The sequence below is a fragment of the Rhamphochromis longiceps genome, linkage group LG19 (assembly GCF_057381845.1).
Source record: "Rhamphochromis longiceps isolate RC_006_pf linkage group LG19, R_longiceps_female_GT1.1, whole genome shotgun sequence".
NCBI lineage: Eukaryota > Metazoa > Chordata > Actinopteri > Cichliformes > Cichlidae > Rhamphochromis > Rhamphochromis longiceps.
In genome coordinates this window covers 2,475,428-2,495,878 of record NC_140575.1, presented here as the reverse complement: position 1 = coordinate 2,495,878, position 20,451 = coordinate 2,475,428, and the positions used below count along the sequence as shown (strand labels likewise).

Here is a 20,451-nt window from a genome sequence, read left to right as displayed (position 1 = left end):
GAGTGGATCATTGTTTACATCCATTTCAACCTTTAAAGCCCACAGAGTAATGGATTCAGATGAGACAATGCTACACAGTAAATAAAGTTCTCTCTGGTCTCAGAGCACTGTCATAAATGGTGACAAAATGACAACTATTTCTTTGTGTACATCATTGTTGAGGTCATTAACTATCATCATTTCTATTACTTTATTCATTTTTTGTACTCTCTATAGATGATTCATTACAGTAACCATAACTATCATTACTTTTGTGTTTGCCCTGGTTATTGTTACATCTGCAAAAATCTTTATCCTCACTGGGGCCACCAAACAAGATAGGACAACAGAAAGTAATGTATCCCATTACTGCACTGAAATGAGTATGTTACAAGGAAATGTTATATTTGGAATAGCATTAGGCGAAACATTGGACATGGACCCAAGTAGATTTTTTTATATGACAGTCGACATGCCTTTGAAACTTAAGCAACAAGAAAACATATTTTATGTCTGCACTGTGTATGTTCTGCCATGAACATGTAAATAGACCATATGAAGAAAAGTACAGGGGCGGCTACACATTACAAGTACAGGAGGTACTTGGTCATGGAAACCTATGCCATGAAGCGCCTTTGTTTCTGTGCCGATGTTGATGGGCAAGGCTGAAACTGTTAGTCAGTCAGCAGAGACTCTTACACACTTACGACGCAGCAATGCATGGCACCTTTACATGATCTGCCACTCTGTGGCTGACTTGTTAGGATTCCTAAATGATTCCACTTTGGAATAATACCATCACAACACCACAGTTCATTATGGAATATCCAGGAGGGAAGAAATTTCACAAACTGACTTCAAATGCTCGTATCCGATTGCATTTCCATGCTTGAACTCGGTGAGCTGTCAGAATGACCCATTCTTTCACTGCCGTTTGTAAATACAGATCTGATGGTTGGTGCTTGATTAGATACACCTGTGGCAACTGGACTGAAAATATCTTGGCTGTGGTTGCGTAGTAACAATGTCCTGATTTTGGTTAAAACATTCTCATTAAGTTGTTTTTTCATGACTCTCACACTTTACCAAGAGATCAAGCTGTTATATATCTATTATAAAAATCAAAGCTCAAAATTTATGTGACTCTTTTGAATAATATTTGGCACTTTCGATGGGAATCACTGTTTTTATTACATTTATTTTGTTAGACTACTGCTGTTTGAGGTAGCCGGGGTTTACAAATGGTCAGCTGCAGAAGTACAAAGCAAATAACAATGTAACTACTTCAAAAAATAGTTTATATCTTTATTTGTAGGATGTGCAGTTTTACATCTTGCCATTATTTCTGCATCAGGCTATATTTGGTATTCAGTTCACACAGACCTTTGTTCACAAAGACAAACTTGCCAAAGGTTTTAACATGTTCTGTGTAGCTACACCAAAATGGGCCGTTGAAACATTTTGCACAAGAAAACAAATGTCATTGTGGACAAAATGTTTCCATCTTCCTGTAAAAGTTGTGCATTTTTATTATTCACTTATTTATTTGTTGCTGTTTTATGGGCCATCTTCCACAATCTGTTTGCATGGACATCATTTTCTATACAGCAGTTTTTCTTATGCCTGCCATATCATTGAGTTGGAAATGTATGTATTGTACTTTTTGTTTTTCATGGAACATTTATTTAAAGAGCCCCATGTTAAACCAATAAATGTGCTAGCTGACATTTCATTTTAGTAGAAAAGAAACGGTATATGTCCTTGGTATAACAATCTGAATCAGAATGAAAACAATGTTATTTCATTGTACTGTATGCAGCGCAAGAAAGTATCGGTTGATTAATTTATTTTTCCAAATAAAATTTCATCAATCGCAGTTTGTTGGTCTTGTCCATGGCATTTTTGTGTGTTTGTATGATTTTTGTATGGTTTTCTTTTTCTTTTGCAATACACCACGATCAGCTCAACAGTCTTTTAAACTGTTTGAAATTTCATTGTTTGTAATTTCATTACAAGCTTTCATCACATTAAAAGTTTTTCTTGTTTGTTTGTTTGTAAGTTTGTTGCCTATATCGAAGCCCATCTGTAATTAGGGAGTTCAGACTGCAGCAATACATTTTGCCGTCACTAGAGGGCGATGCTGCACTGCTAACAAACAGCAAATAAGCATCAAAACTGAGCTTTAGGATTTTCTTATAAGCTAACGTTTAAAACAATCCCCCCTCGACGGTCAACATGACTTTGTCCCGAATACCTCCTTTAACTGAGCACCTTTGACGAGGTAAGTCTCCGGATTTGAGGTCGAATAACAATAAGTTTTTGTTCAGTATCATTGCAAACCAACCATTCAAGTTATAAAAAATAAACAATAATTTCCCAAACAAATGAATGTGTGTGAGTAACCAAAGTATACAAACAACAGCACACAAAGCAGTTTAACAAAACGTCTCGTTGCTCTTTATTTGTCATTATCATCCTAACATTCACAGAGTTATCGATGACACATTGTTATAGTGGCACAGTCGCGTTCTGACAGCACAAAGGTCTGGCTGGGCCTCTCCTCCTGCTCTGTGTACTCCACCTTCCTCTCAGTCCAAAGACATGCATGCCTGTTTAATTAATGATTCTAAATTGGCTGTCAGTGTGAATGTGAGCATGAATGATTGTTTGTCTCTCCACGTTAGTCCAGTAGACTAATGGCCTGTCCACACGCGTCTACCATGGCAGCTGGAATGGGCTTCAGCTCTCCTGTAAACATGAACTAGCTCAGCCGTTAAAACTGATGCATAGAGAACAGCCAAACAGAAAGTCTGAACAGAAATAACTGAAATGTACTATGCTTCATTTCAAATATAAAATAGTGTAGTTTATTTAAAGAATAACTACATTTTGCCACATTCCAATGAGAAAAAGATTTTTAGGGATAACTGTAGCAGTTGAATGATCTTTTACCAATTCAGTCCAATCAAAATTCAGTATTGAGTTTTATTCAATTTTATTTATATAATGCCAAATACAACAACAGTCACCACATGGACTTTAACAGCCATAAGACATTACATTATGATGACTGACAGGTAACGTGAATAACACTGATGATCACGTTATTCTGGCACCTATTATTGAGTGAGAGATATATAGATAATATTTTAAGGAGCAAGTGCAAGGACCAGATTGTGATGGTTAGATGATATGGTCAGAGCATCTCCTAAACTGCAGCTCTTGTAGTTTGTTCTCACTCTGCAGTGGTATCTATCAAAAGTTTTTCCAAGGAAGGAACAGCAGTGACAGACAGGTTGTTCATGGGCAGCCAAGACTTCAGTGATGCGCATTCAATTTCCATTCAATTTTATTTATACAGCACCAAATCACAACAACAGTCGCCTCAAGGCGCTTTACATTGTAAGGTAGACCCTAATACATACAGAGAAAACCCCAACAATCATATGACCCCCTATGAGCAAGCACTTTGGCAACAGTGGGAAGGAAAAACTCCCTTTCAACAGGAAGAAACCTCCAGCAGAACCAGGCTCAGGGAGGGGCGGGGCCATCTGCTGTGATTGGTTGGGGTGAGAGAAGGAAGACAGGATAAAGACATGCTGTGGAAGAGAGACAGAGGTTAATAACAGATATGATTCAGTGCAGAGAGGTCTGTTAACACATAGTGAGTGAAGAAGAAACACCCAGTGCATCATGGGAATCCCCCAGGAGCCTAATGCAGCATAACTAAGGGGTCATTCAGGGTCACCTGGTCCAGCCCTAACTATATGCTTTAGCAAAAAGGAAAGTTTGAAGCCTAATCTTGAAAGTAGAGATAGTGTCTGTCTCCTGAATCCAAACTGGAAGCTGGTTCCACAGAAGAGGGGCCTGAAAACTGAAGGCTCTGCCTCCCATTCTACTTTTAAATACTCTAGGAACAACAAGTAGGCCTGCAGAGCGAGAGCGAAGTGCTCTAATAGGGTGATATGGTACTACAAGGTCATTAAGATAAGATGGGGCCTGATTATTTAAGACCTTGTATGTGAGGAGCAGCATTTAGATCTGGGGCCAATGAATGGAAGCCAATACAGGATAAATTACATTAGTCCAGCCAAGAAGTAATAAATGCATGAACTAGTTTTTCAGCGTAACTCTGAGACAGGATATTTCTAATGTGCATGAAAAATGAAGGGTGGCCTATGTTTTCCAGTCCAACCGATCAACTACTGTAGCTCAAATTGCTGAAAAATGACACTGATTATTATAGAAAGGTGTCAGAATACACAGTCCATTGCAGTTTGCTGTGTTTGGGGCTGCATAGTTGCAGACCCATGCCCATGCTGACCCCTGTCCACTAACAATGTTCACACGAGCATCAGAACTGTACCCCTAACTAATGGAAGAAGGTAGCCTGGTGTGATTAATCATGTTTCCTTTTACATTGCATGGATGGCCGGGTGCGTGTGTTGCTTACCTGGGGAACACCTGACAGCTGAAGAAGACAAGCCAGCAGTGGCAGTGTGATACTCTGGGCAATGTTTGGGGAGACCTTGGGTCCTGCTAAGCATTGTTGCAGACCATGCACACCATTTCATTGGACTGGGACCTAGACAATATTAGGCAGGTGATCATAATGGTATGCCTGATCACTGTATATTTTAAGATAAAGACCCAGCAATAATAGAGTGAAACCTAATGCCAAGTATGTATCTGTTTAAAAACCACATTTCTAAGATTTGTAGGGATTTTTAGGAAGGCTTATGAACTAGATAAGTATGGAGAGAGAACAGGGAGAGACCAGAGAGACATGGGGACACAAATCACTTCCACAGGAGACACCGATGATGAGACAAAGACAAGAATGGGACAGACTGGGCACGGAAGAGAATCAAGAACTTAAAATATAAATGAAAAAACTATGGACTACTAAACTCAAAACTAACTGATACATAGCTTTAATGTAAGTATTTCTTAAATTACCCAGGACCAAAACACTGAGTAGCTCCGTAATTACCCTGAGTGTGTGAAGACTTCCCATTTACATGTACAAAATGTAAACTATTCAATAGATTTGCTTCAAATCTCTGTACTAAAGTATTGTGGTCAGTGGTAATGAATGCTGCATTGAGGCAGCACACGCACAGAGGTGAGTCCTCTGTCAGTGGCCATAAGAAGATGAGTCCTCTTCAGTACCACTGTTTCTGTACCCTGATCATAAACCGTTCCTCTCATTCTTTAGTATAGGAGAATCATATACATATTTTGAGCTGCAACACTGAACTGAAGCCAGTTTTGCCAGTTTTGTGTTTGCTTCTTTTGTCTGATCCCCAGGACCCAGCACTACCTGCCAAGAGGATTCCTGTGCCAACATGGGCATTTGCATTCAACAGTGGGAGAACTACACCTGCGACTGCTCCATGACTTCATACACCGGCACACAATGCAATGACCGTGAGTAAAATCTAATGTCACATTCATACAATATCACTTTTTTGTGACCAGTGAGTGACAAATGTGAGATTCAAGAAAAAAATTAAAATGGAGAACATTCAATGTGTTGACTGCATATTAATACACATGTTGCAAGTCAGCTTTATATTCTTAGAAATATGTAGCCTATACACTAAATATTAATTTAGCTGAACCTTAGTGGTGGTGAGTGGCACTGATGTATGCTTAGTATTAAGTCTTCCTAGCTATGGATTCCAATTACAAAGAAAAATCATGGACAAAAATGAAGGATTTAACATTGTGTGGACATGTTTCTTTGTTTACCGGCTTGCGTGTGTGCTTGATGTGCAGCAAGATATTAAGCAAAATTATTTGGGAAGACATTTCCACAACAAGCTCTGTGAAATTGCTGAACAGTATCTGTGTGGATGTGAGACACAAAGAACAATTTCCAAGCTGCTGAGAAAAGCTGAGTAGAGCAAACTCCTAGTCTTGTAGTTGTGTTCACAAGTGGTGAATAGATGAAAGAGTCGGTTGTAAAAAAAAACTCATTCAGTCTCTGAAGAGGATGTTCTTTCCCAATACATTCATCCGTGGTGCTAAACCAAAATAATGTAACTCCAGTGCTGCTAGGGTACAGAACAAAACTGTCAAACACACTAGTGCATCTGACCGTGCCAGCAAACACGCTAACATATCAGTATGAAACCAAATAGTCTGCTGCTAATTCTCTTATTAATCTTAAAACAGATTAGTGGGGGGGTCACGTGACGTCAATGGCGGAGTAGCTGTGTTTCTCGCCCGCTCCCGCAGCTTGGCATTTGTTTAGGCCTTTATATGTCTTATTTGGTTAAAGTCTCTGTTTATTTCGACTTTTAAACTTCGTACGATGCCAAGCACCCAGAAGAAGCTCAACCTTGGGTCGAAACCGGGCAAATCCGGAGGAAATCACCCTCCGCTCAGCGATCATGCTGTAGCGGTTATGGCGGAGGCCCAGTCGCTCCCACTTCTCGACCGAATGGACGTCGACAAATTGGTGGAGAGGATATCGGTGGAGGTGCTGAGGGCGGTGGAGGCCTCCTTTGAGAAGAAGATTGATCCAGTTCTGAAAAGACTGGAAACATGCGCAGCTAACATTTCTGCATTGGATGTTCAAATGAAGGAGGCAGAGGCACGTATATCAACGCAGGAAGATGTTACAGCGGGATATGGCGCCAAGATTTCTGAAGTGGAGCTCAAGCTGGAGGCCGCTTTGGATAAGATTGATGACTTGGAGAACAGGAGCCGACGGTGTAACATACGTGTTATTGGGCTACCCGAAGGCAGTGAAGGTACCAACCCTGTGTCTTTTTTCAAAACGTGGTTACCGGAGTTGGTGGCTGTGAGTTTCAAGGGCGGCGCTGTTAAAATCGATCGCTGCCACCGGGTGCTTGCACGCCTCCCTTCCAGTGCCCAGCGACCCCGCGCGGTCATCATAAAGCTCCACAACTTCCAGGATAAAGCACGGATCATGCAAGCGGCTAGGAGGAAGCAGTCCTTATTTCATAATGGCATTCCTATTATGATATTCGAGGACTTCTCCGCCGCTGTTCTGAAGAAACGCCAGGGATTCTACCACGTCAAACAACGCCTTAGAGAGATGGGTGTCCCCTTCGCTATGATGTACCCGGCTGTCCTTAGGATCAAGATCGATGGCCAGGAGAAATCTTTTAGATCTCCAGAAGCAGTCTCAGCTTACCTGGATAACGTACCTCAAGGGGCGGGGCCGCGCTCATCCTCGGTGGCTCCAGTGGACTGTTGATCTGTGCTCCTGTCCCATACCTGAGGCATTCGCCAATCCCTCGTCTCCTCCTCCTCCTTTTTTTTTTTTTTTCTTCCTTCCCTGTTTATTATTATTGTTATTTTTTCTGTTTGGTTCCTTTTTTTTCTTTTCGGGTCTGTGTGGAGATAATAACCCCATACACATAGACTATTTTATTTAGCCATTTATAATCCGAATCCTTGTTTTAGCTGCGGGCGGGCAACTGTTTCACGTTACTGATTGAGAAAAGACTCGTACTCTGGTCCAGCATCGTTCTATGTCCAAGTTGGAAAGTTTGCTTGCGCCCCCTGCTGGGCGTTGGAGACCTTTGTCTGACCTCCATACTCACTGGTTTCTTGACGGTTCTGTTTCTTGTAAATAGTTTTTTGTTAATTGTTAGCAAAGCAGTACGTTTGTTTTTCTATGTGTATTTTACTTGCCACTGGTGTTGTAGAGCAGTGTTTGGGAGCCCTACATATCAGCTATGCTTTGGTCACCTGAGCGTGGTTCCATGCTTATTTAAAATGTTGTATGATAAGTGATAATTCAATGTTAAATGTTTGTTCCTGGAATGTAGGAGGTATACATAACCCTATTAAACGGGAAAAAAATATTGAGCTTTCTTAAGAGGGAGAATGTACATGTTGCCTTGTTGCAAGAAACTCACCTGTCTCCTCAGGAGCATCTAAAACTGAAACGTGATTGGGTCGGTCAAGTTTTTAGTTCCTCCTTTACGAGTAAGAGCCGCGGTGTAGCCGTTTTAATACATAAACACCTACCGCTGACAGTTGACCAAACAATTTGTGATAAGTCTGGTAGATATGTTTCCTTAAAAGGCACCCTAGGTGGTCAGGCGGTGTCATTTCTGAATATTTACTTTCCGCCAGTACAGTCTAGCGACTTTATTGCTCATATTTTCTCTTCCTTTTCTGATTGGGTTTGTGATAATTCTGTGATAGCCGGTGATTTTAACTGTTATTTTTCTACAACTAAGGACAGATCCCCTCCTAAACAAATTCAAATGTCTACAAGGGCCAAAGCACTTTTAGATACTTGTAACGAACTTGATCTGGTTGATACCTGGCGGACTCTTCATCCTAACGATAAAGAATTTACTTTTTTTTCCGGTGTTCATAGAACAAGTAGTAGGATCGATCTCGTTTTCACCCCCAAACGATCACTGGGAAACATTTTGAGATGTACAATAGGCGATATTATTATATCAGATCATGCGCCGGTTTTTGTTCAGCTAAGCGATCTAAATCCTGTCCCTCGGTCTCATACCTGGAGATTTGACAATTTTTTGATTCACGACCCAAGGTTCGAAACATTTTTAAATGATCAGCTTGAACATTTTTTAAAGGTCAATGCAACCCCTGAAGTTTCTCCAGGCCTGCTTTGGGACACCCTGAAGGCTTACACCCGTGGACTGATTATATCATATTCAGCAGGCCTGAAGCGGAAAAATCAGATGGAACAACGGATATTAGAACTGGAATTGCACGAACTGCAAGCTAAACATAATGAATCACCTTCAGAGCAATTAAGGAATGAAATTCAGGTGGTTAAAACAGCTTTGGAGGCACTATTGACAAGAAAGGCTGAGAAATCTCTTTTCTTCATGAGGCAGAGGTTGTATGAGTTTGCTAATAAACCTAACCGCTATCTGGCCAATCTTCTTCATAATAAGGGTGCTGGTTGTAATATCCCATGTGTTAGAGACTCATCTGGTTTACCTAAATATGACAATGTAATTATTAATGATACTTTTAAAACTTTTTATAAGCGGTTATATACCTCCCAGTTTAAATCAACATTGGAACAAGGTATGCATCACTTCTTCTTAGGACTAAATTTACCTAAAGTTACTGAAATCCAAAGGGATGATTTATGTAAACCTATAACGCAAAGTGAAATTTTGAAAGTTATTCAGATGCTTCCAAATAACAAAGCCCCGGGTCCAGACGGGTTCACGGGGGAATTCTTTAAGAAATTTAGTAAGATTCTGACTTCCCCACTGTATAAGATGCTTCTGTCCTCTTTTGAGGCAGGCACTCTCCCCCCCTCCTTAATGGAGGCTAATATTTCGCTAATTCTGCAGAAGGGGAAACCTCCAGAAGAATCCGCCTCCTATAGGCCTATATCTGTTTTAAATCTTGATTTGAAGATACTTGCTAAGGTCCTGGCTGTACGTCTTGAGCCAATACTACCTTCGATCGTTGAGAATGATCAAACTGGTTTTATACGAGGGCGGTATTCCACACATAGCGTGAGGCGCCTACTTAACATTATTCAGCACTCATCTTTGTTTAACCCTGAGGCTCTAGTCATCTCACTTGACGCTGAAAAGGCCTTTGACCGTCTGGAATGGCCGTTTCTTCTTTTCACACTTCAAGAATTTGGTTTAGGTGACAACTTCGTTAAATAGATTCAGATCCTTTATACTTCCCCTCTTTCGGCAGTGATTACCAATGGTTATAGGTCGGACAATTTCAGTATTGAACGTGGCAGTCGGCAGGGCTGTCCGCTGAGCCCTTTGTTATTCGCCCTGGCTATGGAACCCCTTGCCACAGCCATTAGGAAGGATGCTGCTATTGAAGGACTCTGTTTGAAGAATTCTCAACATAAGATTTCACTTTATGCAGATGACGTCTTAATTTTTCTAAATTCTCCTGCTCACTCAAATTCCTAGATTAGTTGCGTTAATTTCCTTCTCAGGCTACAAGATCAATTTTTCTAAAAGTGAGGCTATGCCCCTCTCTGTTCTAAATGAGGTTGATCCAAACATTTCTCAGCCTTTTCGTTGGTCTCCCTCCGGTTTCACTTATTTAGGGGTAAAGATTTCACCGAATCTAAAAGAAATGTATCCGGTTGTTCAGTCTGACGTCACTAGCCGTGTCTGGGTCTAAACTCCGCTGCAGGTCCATATATCAAACGATCACTATGGCATTACTGAGAGTTGAAAAACTGTCTAAAGTCTTTCATCTTTAATAAAATGATCAGCGTTCTGCTCTACCAGGTGTAACAATTGAGTTTAACATCCAGGCATCCATGAAAACGGAATTTATGACATTTAACGGAGTTAGAAGTTAGCAGGGAGTTAGCTCGCTAGCTTCTATCTAAATACAATATAGCATGTCCTGACTGCGGGGTTTTGGAAACAAATTAAAACGTACAGCTCTGCTATCACTTCCAACATAAATGAAGACAGAAAACTAAACAGCAGTGACGTTTGTAGGGTTACTGAAGTTGGGCTAGCTGGTATATAATGATGTGCTACGTGACTGCTAGCGAAACAGCTATGTTAGCATAATATAAACAAGCTAACTTTTTTTTCCACTCGATAAAAGTTACCGTGAGTGTTCTCGGTGGTCAGGAACAAATGTAATCGCATGGCAGGATGCTGTAAAAGGACCAAACTTCAGCCAGGAGAACAACTGAGATAATCCATCCACAATACGAGGTTAGTCATTCATATACTGCTGCATGGGCTGGGCTGTAGTTACATCCTAAGGTTTTAAAAACTGAGCTTAAATAAATGATTAGCGGTAATAAAAGCCGAGGGAGGTCAACAGGGATCACTGACTGTTTTAGGAGCTTTTTGAGATCAAATAGAAGAAAATACATAACATTAAACATGTTAACAACACAAAAGCCATATTAAACACAGGCTACTTTAGACCCGGAAGTAGGATTCGTCGCGTCATCACTGAACAACCGGATAGTCTGAACTACACCCCTTTAATTCAGACCATCAATCGCGATTTGGGTAGGTGGTGCAGCCTCCCTCTGTCTCTCTTAGGTCGTATTCATCTGGTCAAGATGAATATCCTCCCTCGCCTCTTGTATTTATTCCAGATGTTACCGCTTGCTCTGTCCAAAAAGGTTTTGTCAAAATTAAATGGTTCAATTATTTCTTTTATATGGCATAAGAAAAGACCTAGGCTGAGATACAGTTTTCTGTGTTTGCCTGTTCAGAAAGGTGGTCTTGCCGCTCCCTCCTTCCCACAATACCTCTTGGCTGCACAGTTTAAATTTCTTACAGAATGGTTTATGGACGATCCAGATTCCATTTACCTCAGCGCTGAGTCCACTTCTTTAAAGGGCATTCCGTTGCGGAACCTGCTATATATTTCCTCAGGTAAAGCCACAGTTCTAACACAAGATAATATGGTGCTAAAGAATATGCTCGTTATTTGGCGCAAAGTCAGGCGCCTGGAAGGATATTTTAATTGTTTCTCCCTTCTTACTCCTATTCATGAAAACCCTGACTTCTTACCTGGTCTTCGGGCTGGTTTTGAGGACTGGTCTCAAAAAGGGATTAATACAGTGGGTGATCTTGTTCATGAGAACTCTCTTCTTACTTTTAATCAACTGAAAAGCAAGTTTGGTCTGACCAATAAGGATTTTTTGAAGTACTTTCAGGTAAAGCACTATATTACTTCTAAATTGAAGGATTTGAATGGAGGGTTTGGTCTTTCCCCTATAGAATCACTCATGGTAAAAACTACCCAACTAAAATGTATCACTAAAAAGATTTATAACATTCTGTCTGATCTTAGAATGGATAATTCTAACAAAATCAAGGGCCAATGGGAATCAGACGTAGGCGCTATAGATGCTGAAGCTTGGGATGAGTTGTGTTGTCGTCCTTTTAAAGCCTTGGCATCTAATTCTATTTGGGAAAGGCAGTTTAAACTTATAAATAGGCTTTATATTACACCCGAGAAGAGACACATAATGTTTCCAGCTTTGCCTAATCTCTGTAACAAATGTCAGTCTGCTGTTGGTTCCTTTTTTCATTGTCTGTGGAGCTGCCCTGTTATTCTACAGTTTTGGAGATCACTCATAGACAAGCTATGTACTATATTTAATTGCCGACTGCATCTGGGTCCAAGGACTTGCCTGGACTGAACGATGAGCTACCTGCCGGCTTTCGCAGCAAAGATCTCCTTCACATACTGCTACACTACGCTCGAAAGTGCATTATGGTACTGTGGATTTCTGATAAGGCCCCATCTGTCAACCAGTGGCTACAGTCTGTGATATGTATCATGCCAATGGAAGCCTTCTCTACAGCACTTAAGGACAAACCTTTCCTTTTCTATCGCATATGGGACCCTTTTTTGGCCCACTTGAACACTCCTTCTGCTCAGAGGTTGAAATCGGGCTTATGGGATTTAGCCTGGCAACAAAGGGACGATTGTTAACCTTTTTCATTGTTTATGAATATTGCTGTTGGCTTTCTCTTTCTGCCTCCCACGTCCTGCTATACATGTAGATGCATCTTTGTCCTGTGTGTGTATATGCTGGTCACTGCTGTTTCCCTGCTTTGCAATTAAAAGTTCAAAAAAAAAAAAAAAAAAAACAGATTAGTGTGTTTACAATTGAAGTGTTCTCTCAAGTTTTATCATAAGCTTGTTCACAAAAATGCATTTTACAAGAAAAACCTCACTCAGGCCAGCAGGAGTCACTGTATGGAGCACTGAAATCCAAAGCATCTCTCCATGAGAGATCAAATCAGATGAACTGAGTTGCATTGAGTTAAAAAACGATAAAATTCAGAGTGGCAAAAGAACCATAGTTAGCTTCACGATAGTGTTTGGCTGTCACATACACTTTTTTGTCTTCTCAAAGAGGTTGTTTAGGTGCTCTCTTTATTTGTCCAATATAACCTTGAGCACAGGGGCATTTGAGCTTGTCGACTGTGATGTTGTGCTGCAGTTTATGAACTGTCTAACAGGAAACTTCTTACCACTGTGTGGAAAAGTAAAAAAAACACATAGTAATAGTAGTAAATATACAGTTTTGTTATGTGCATGCATTTGTCACATCTGTAGTTTTGCTTCAGATGATTCAGCCATTAGAATCTGCCATTGTCTTTTAACTATATCCTTAAGTTGCTGATCATTATGGTTAAATTCAGTGATGAAGGTTATTCTTTTTGTTTTTTGAATTGAGTTTCTTTTTTCAGTACTTCAGCTCTTGATTATATTAAAGTGTAGTTGTAAGTTTTGTCAGTTGTGTAAGAGTGGCACTTTCCTTTTTAAATCTTGAATATCCTTAACCTGGTTTTAAATTCCTCTTCCAGAAGTTTGAGCAATTTCTCCTAAGGTGGAAGAACTTCCCCATCTTGGATGCTTGCTTGTCAGGAAAAGTATTGCATAGTTTTTTTATAGGTTTGTGCTAAGTTAAAGTAGTGCTGAGTCATTACTACTATTCTATGCCTTTTCAAGGTGGTAACATTGTATAAAATCCCACAATTTTATCATTTCATCTGAAACAGGGCTCGTTGAACTATTCAAAAATGTACTGGTTAAGGGAGGGCAATGAGTATACAATAACTTTGTTTTATAATTTTTTTACTACAACATTCTGATGTCAGCTTTTGCTTTTATTACAATATGTTCTCATAATCAGTTTTTAAAGATCATTTATGCTCTTCTCTGAGCCCTTGGTATTTCTCCAGCTTCTCGTGTTGCTTCTTCCTGATGTTGCTGTCATTTGGAACCGCTACATCGATCACTACGGCCGTCTTCTTCTGTTTGTCTACCACCACTATGTCCGGTTGGTTAGCCACCACCATTTTGTCCGTCTGTATCCGGAAGTCCCACAGGATCTTAGCTCGGTCATTCTCCACCACCCTTGGGGACGTCTCCCATTTTGACCTTGGGACTTCCAGGTTATACTCGGCACAGATGTTCCTGTACACTATGCCGGCCACCTGGTTATGGCGTTCCATGTATGCCTTGCCTGCTAGCATCTTGCACCCTGCTGTTATGTGCTGGATTGTCTCTGGGGCATCTTTACACAGCCTGCACCTGGGGTCTTGCCTGGTGTGATAGACCCCAGCCTCTATGGATCTTGTACTCAGAGCTTGTTCTTGTGCTGCCATGATTAGTGCCTCTGTGCTGTCTTTCAGTCCAGCTTTGTCCAGCCACTGGTAGGATTTCTGGATATCAGCCACCTCCTCTATCTGCCGGTGGTACATACCGTGCAGGGGCATGTCCTTCCATGATGGTTCCTCGTCTCCCTCCTCTTTCTTGGGTTTCTGCTGCCTGAGGTATTCACTGAGCACTCGGTCAGTTGGGGCCATCTTCCCAATGTATTCTTGGATGTTCGTTGTCTCATCCTGGACTGTGGTGCTGACACTCACCAGTCCCCGGCCCCCTTCCTTCCGCTTAGCGTACAGCCTCAGGGTGCTGGACTTGGGGTGAAACCCTCCATGCATGGTAAGGAGCTTTCTTGTCTTTATGTCAGTGGCTTCTATCTCCTCCTTTGGCCAGCTTATTATCCCAGCAGGGTACCTGATCACGGGCAGGGCGTACGTGTTGATGGCCCGGATCTTGTTCTTACCGTTCAGCTGACTCCTCAGGACTTGCCTGACCCTCTGCAGGTACTTGGTGGTTGCAGCTTTTCTAGCGGCCTCTTCATGGTTCCCATTCGCCTGCGGGATCCCCAGGTACTTGTAACTGTCCTCTATGTCTGCAATGTTGCCTTCTGGTAGTTCAATCCCCTCAGTTCTGACTACCTTCCCTCTCTTTGTTATCATCTAACTACATTTATCCAGTCCAAACAACATTTTGATGTCATTGTTGTATATCCTGGTGGTGTGGATCAGTGAATCGATGTCTTGTTCACTCTTGGCATACAGCTTGAGGTGGCTGACAATAATTTCATTCCTCAGTCAGTTTCCGTAGCCAGTCTTGTCAATGATCTCACTGAGAGGATTCAGGCCAGTGCAGGCCTATGCAGAACAGCAGTGGCGACCAGTGTTCCCTCTAATGTTTCATGTGTCTGAGCGAACACACAAACTCCCTGAGCGTCCCTTGGACCACTGTGAGCGACAGCAGACGTGTGCACTGTGGTCACGCCAGCATCAAATCCATCCAAGTTACATGTTTATTAAAATAATCAAATTACAGCATTTACATTTCTGTTAGACTACTTTTAATTAACTGCTTTAGCCCACTTACAATGAAAATTAAAAACAATCTTGTTCATGACCTGTGCAGCATGTTAACACTATTGGAAGTAAAAATAACTTGAACTCCAATTTTGAAAACACAACTTTCTTTTTTCTTTTCATAAAGCTCTGACTTGTATTATGAGTCTGTGGTCTGGGAGAGAGTCTGTAACTCTGTCTGCAAAATACAGTAAATAATGACCAATGTTGGGCAGTTAATGATATAGTTACGTCTTCAAAAAAGTAACTGAGTTATGCAAACAAAGTGTTTTGCAGCTGTTTACCTAAAAATGCAGCCAAGGCGTTTTTTAAATAAACAAACTATTTACAGAACAATCAGCTGTTCTGCATCAAATCTGATGCCACACAAATTATTTGTGCCGCTCCAAAAAATAATTTCTGTCCACTATGAGATGAAGGAGAACAACAGCCTGATACCTGCAGGCCTGACAGCAGCAGATGTGTCACTGCTGTAACACCTGTAACACTCAGCAGTCGCCTCAACAGTCGACACACACAACAAAACTGTTGACTAGACTACACACTAACTACACAAGATTTGTGCGAAACGTCTGAAATCTCTCACAATATCTCAAAACACCGCCGTCACTCCTAAAACTTCCCCCTCCCTTAACAACTAAATGCCATGTTGCCATATCATGTTTTGATTGGTCGACATGGTACATTTTTCCACCAATAGGAAAGGCTGAGGGAGGGGGGCTGTTTTTGCTCACAGGCTTTCGAGCATTTTTCTTATAAAACGCCGTTTTTACCGTTTCTTCCTGCAGTAACTATAAACAACGACAGTATTCAGGAAGAAAACCAAACATTGCAGATATTTTATCATAACTCTGGTTTTACGTGGCCGATCAACACAATTTAAAAACTGGTATAAAGTCCACACTTTTCCCGTCAGTTGTTCCGTCTGTCCTGCTCACATCTCCAATGGTTGTACACGTTGTCATTAACGTGGCTTCACTCCACATCAGCACCGGTGTCGGCACATATTTACTTTAATTTCAATTCAGGTTAGAATTTTTTTGTGTGCAGATTTTCTCTGCGCAGAGACCGTGCCATCAGGGCGCAATTGTGCACGTGCGCAGCTTAGACGGAACATTGGTGGGGACAGAGCATCTCTTTGGTAGATCCCGCACTTGATGGTCACTTGTGCTATTGGCTTGAAGTTGGCCTCTAGTGTTGTCTAGTCACCCCCACCCGAGATTGGGTACCTAACCCCAAGTGCAATAGAAGAAGGATCATTGAATGCGGGAGGAACTGACCTGAAAGACAGAATCATGGCAAAGCTTGAAACCTGGATCCTCCGCTGCCTCCTTATCCTCCAGTTACCATGACTACGTGAAGTACCCTCAGAAGATCTACTAGATGATGTGAATGCAGCACTACGGACGCCGCCACCATTACCGAGATTAACAAGCTGATCTACACCACGGCAGCAGTGATCAGATCAAGGTCAGGGATCAGAGCTGCAGAAAGGTGCAACAAAGAAGGTGCCTAAGAACTACAGCAAACTGTCCATACCTGAGGCCTTGAGAACTGCCAAGCAAAGACTCACAGCCTTGGCCAGCTGCTTGAAGAGGTACACGAGAGCGATAAAAGGCAGGAGAATAAACTAGCTGTTCTCCACAGAACCGGCCAAAATGTACTCTCAGTGGCAGGGGAACAATGTGAGAACGGCACCGCCAAGGCTGGAGATGGTGCAATACTGGAAGACCATAACAGCAATTCTCAGTGGGGAAGGTAACAGTGGTCCCAGTGGTAATTGGAGTACTACGTGCAGAGACTCCCAAGCTAGGCGAGTGGCTCCAGCAGATCCCAGGAACAACGTCAGAGATCTCTGTCCAGAACAGCGCAGAACTAGGAACAGCTAAGATACTGTGCAGGACCCTCAAGCTCTATATGAACCGGACCATTTAAGCATAGAATCCCAGACCTCCCCTGCTATCTCCTCCAGCTTATCCGAGGCTTAGGGTCAGGGTTAACGACCCAGAGACCCTCTACTCACCCATCAGGTACTTTTTTTTTGCAATTTATGTAATTACTATGCACTTAGTACTCTAAGTTGTTTTATTATGTATGTTGTATTCTTGTACAGCACTTTGGTCAACGCTCCTGTTGTAATTAAATGTGCTATATAAATAATTTAACTATTAAACTATTAAACTTAATGCAGACATATTATTAAAATCTGGGCTATAATGGTTGTATTGATGTATAGCAACTTGAAATGCTCCCAAAAACGGCACTACAGCATGTAAAAATATAAAGTAAGCTCTGGCGGACTTGGTTCTATGGTAGGTCTTAAAGGGTTAAATGGCTAAATTAGCTCCTCAACATGTCCTGAAGTTCTCCAGAGGCCTGGTAACAAACTAATCATGTGATTCAGGTGTGTTGACCCAAGGTGAGATCTAAAACCTGCAGGGACACCGGCCCTCGTGGACTGAGATTGCCCACCCCTGGGTTAGGGGATGAAGACAGGATAATTCTACCAACATACCAACTAACTATACCAATAAATATCTCGTTAGCAGGGCCACTGCCTACTTACAGCATTATCGTATTTTATTTAGGTTCATTATTGCCACACGAAGAATAATAGAAAACATTAATGCAAGGACTTGTTGCTATCTTTCTGTTTGCTGAGTGCCTTGCTGAGCCACCACAGCCTCCTGGAGTTAGCTGTGTATCCTGCACCCCATGTGTATCCTGTGTCACTTGAGCCCAAGCATGAGCCTGTGCCACCTGAGTGGCTGGTGGACCAAGTCAGTGTGCCTGTTGTTTCTTGAGCGTGAGGGTACCGTGCTGTCTGAGCCTGAGGGTATCCACATCTTTTGCTCTAACCAGCCCCGAGCTACATCACTGGAGGATCCTAGTCACTGTCATCGGCCCTCAGCCAAGAAATCTGAGGTGTCCTGTCATCTCCACCACCTCCAGAGGAGTCTGCTGATGTGTGCCTTCAGGAGAATCTCTAAGAGAGGAGAGGTCAGGAGAATTAACCAGCTGTTCTCCACTGAACTGTCCAAGGTGTACTCTCAGTGGCAGGGGAACAATATGAGAACAGCATCACCAAGGCTGGAGACGGTGCAATACTGGAAGAGCATATGGAAGAAGGATGCAACCCATAACAGCCATGCTCAGTGGCTAGTGGATCTAAGAGCAGACCAACTTCATTGGACAGGCTCCAGTAACCATCAAAGTGACAGACATCCAAGAAAGAGTCTCAAGCATGAGAAATTGAACAGCACCAGGCCCTGACATGATTCATGTACTCTATGAGCAGCTCAAATGAACCAGCTGCTAATGGATGAGACACACCCAGAATGGATTATGGAAGGATCCAGAGGGGGGGGCCTGTCCCAACCAACTGCTGGCCAGCAACCTGCCTCATACCACAACATGGAAGCTGCTTTCAGGAATCATAGTGGCTAAGGTGAACAGAAAAAGGGCTCAGCACATGAGTGGGGGACATAAAGGAATGGGCAGGAACACCAGAGGGGCAAAATACAACCACTTCTTTGCACGCTTTGAGGTGAAGGGGCCAGAGGCAGCCGTGGCTAAGCTTCATGGTGCAGGAATATGAGGTGAGGCGCACACTGAGGGGATGGAACCCCAGGAAGGCTGCCAGTCCAGATGGGGTGAAGGGAAGGGTCCTAAAAAATGTGCAGACCAGCTGGCTGGGGTCTTCACTAAGATGCTTCACTGTCCCAGTCCTGCATCCCGCCGTGCCTAAAGCCGGCCACAATCGTCCCACTGCCTAAGCAGACAAACATTAGCAGCCTCAACGACCAGCTGCTCTAAGACCCGTTATAATGAAGCGTTTCGAGAAACTGGTCCGGCGTCACATCATGTCCTGCCTGCCACCAACACTCGACCCGCTCAAGTTCGCATACAGAGCTAACAGATCAGCTGACGACGCCATTGTTACAACGCTCCACACCACCATCTCTCACCTGGAACAACAGGGGTGTTACGCCAAGCTGCTCTTTGCTGACTTTGCTGACTGCCTTCAATACGATGCTCCTGGACAGACTAATAGTAAAACCGCTGGATATCGGACTTCCTTCTACCACCTGCAGCTGGAGCAGAGACTTCCTGTCAGATCGTGTACAGAGAGTTAGAGTGGGCCCTCATCTTTCCTCAGTGTTTCCTTAACACCGGCTCTCCACAAGGCTGTGTAGTGAGTCCCCTACTGTACACTCTGTACACACATGACTGTGTCAGTACCCACTGGTGGGGCTCATCTCTGGGGGAGATGAGACGCCATACAGAGCTGAGGTTAAAAGGCTGACAGATTGGTGTGCAGTCAACAAGCTGGACCTCAATACCAACAAGACAAAAGAGCTGGTAGTCGACTTCAGAAGGAGGAAGTCTGAGCTGCAGCCCGTCAGCATTAACAGGGAGTGTGCGGAAAGGGTGTCCAGTTCCAGGTTCCTTGGTGTGCACATAGACACAGACCTCCAATGGAGCTCAAACACCTCGGCTGTTTTAAAGAAGGCCCAGCAGAGTCTCCATGTTGTATTCTCTCTCAAGGTATCCTACAAATTACTTTCTCTGGGACTGCTTGACACCGCTTTTAGTCTGTATTTTTTCTGCAATGCGTCGGAATGATTCAGAGTCTACAGTGGAAATCGGCAACATTTCCTTGGTGATATAGCCAGCAAAGAGCTTCCTCAGTTCAGCAACACTAAGACCTGTTGCTCTTTAGTCTGTTTTCACCTGTTTAGCATGTTTGTCCAGTATAAGTGGATGTGGTAGCCGCAGTGGTTATGTCAGTGGGTTTCTCTGTGAATTTCACATTCCCGTGGCAGTGTGCTCAGATTTGAAGTGGAATTTTTCACTGTAGAAAGAACTTTTCTTCCCACAAGGAGTGAACAGCGGACGCTAATGTTTTTGTCACTTTTTCCACAATGAAACACAAATTAATGTCAGCACTTCCCAGCTTTAAATGCTGCATGGCCGTACTCTCTCCCACACTCCATATTATCAGTTGTTGATATTACACACGTGTCTGTTGCTACCACAGATGTCACATGCTGCTACGTCATTGTCATGAGACACTCTCACAAACAAAATCATGGTTTAATAATGCAGTAACAGCGTGCTTATGGGAAAGTAGTAATCTAATTACAGTAATCTAATTACTTTTTTGCAATAGTAATCCCTTGCTCTACTCGTTACTTGAAAAAAGTAATCAGATTACAGTAACATGTTACTTAACACGTTACTGCCCATCTCTGGTGCCAAGTACGGCCTGGAA

General features: G+C 42.5%; 1 protein-coding gene across 1 annotated transcript in view; it reads left to right on the top strand.

Annotated features, from left to right (window-relative positions):
* Positions 1-20,451, top strand: part of nrxn3a (neurexin 3a) — a 205,153-nt gene that overhangs the window by 141,487 nt on the left and 43,215 nt on the right. The window contains 1 exon segment of the mRNA XM_085390811.1: positions 5,290-5,409. Within this exon segment, the coding sequence (XP_085246937.1) occupies positions 5,290-5,409 (120 nt within the window).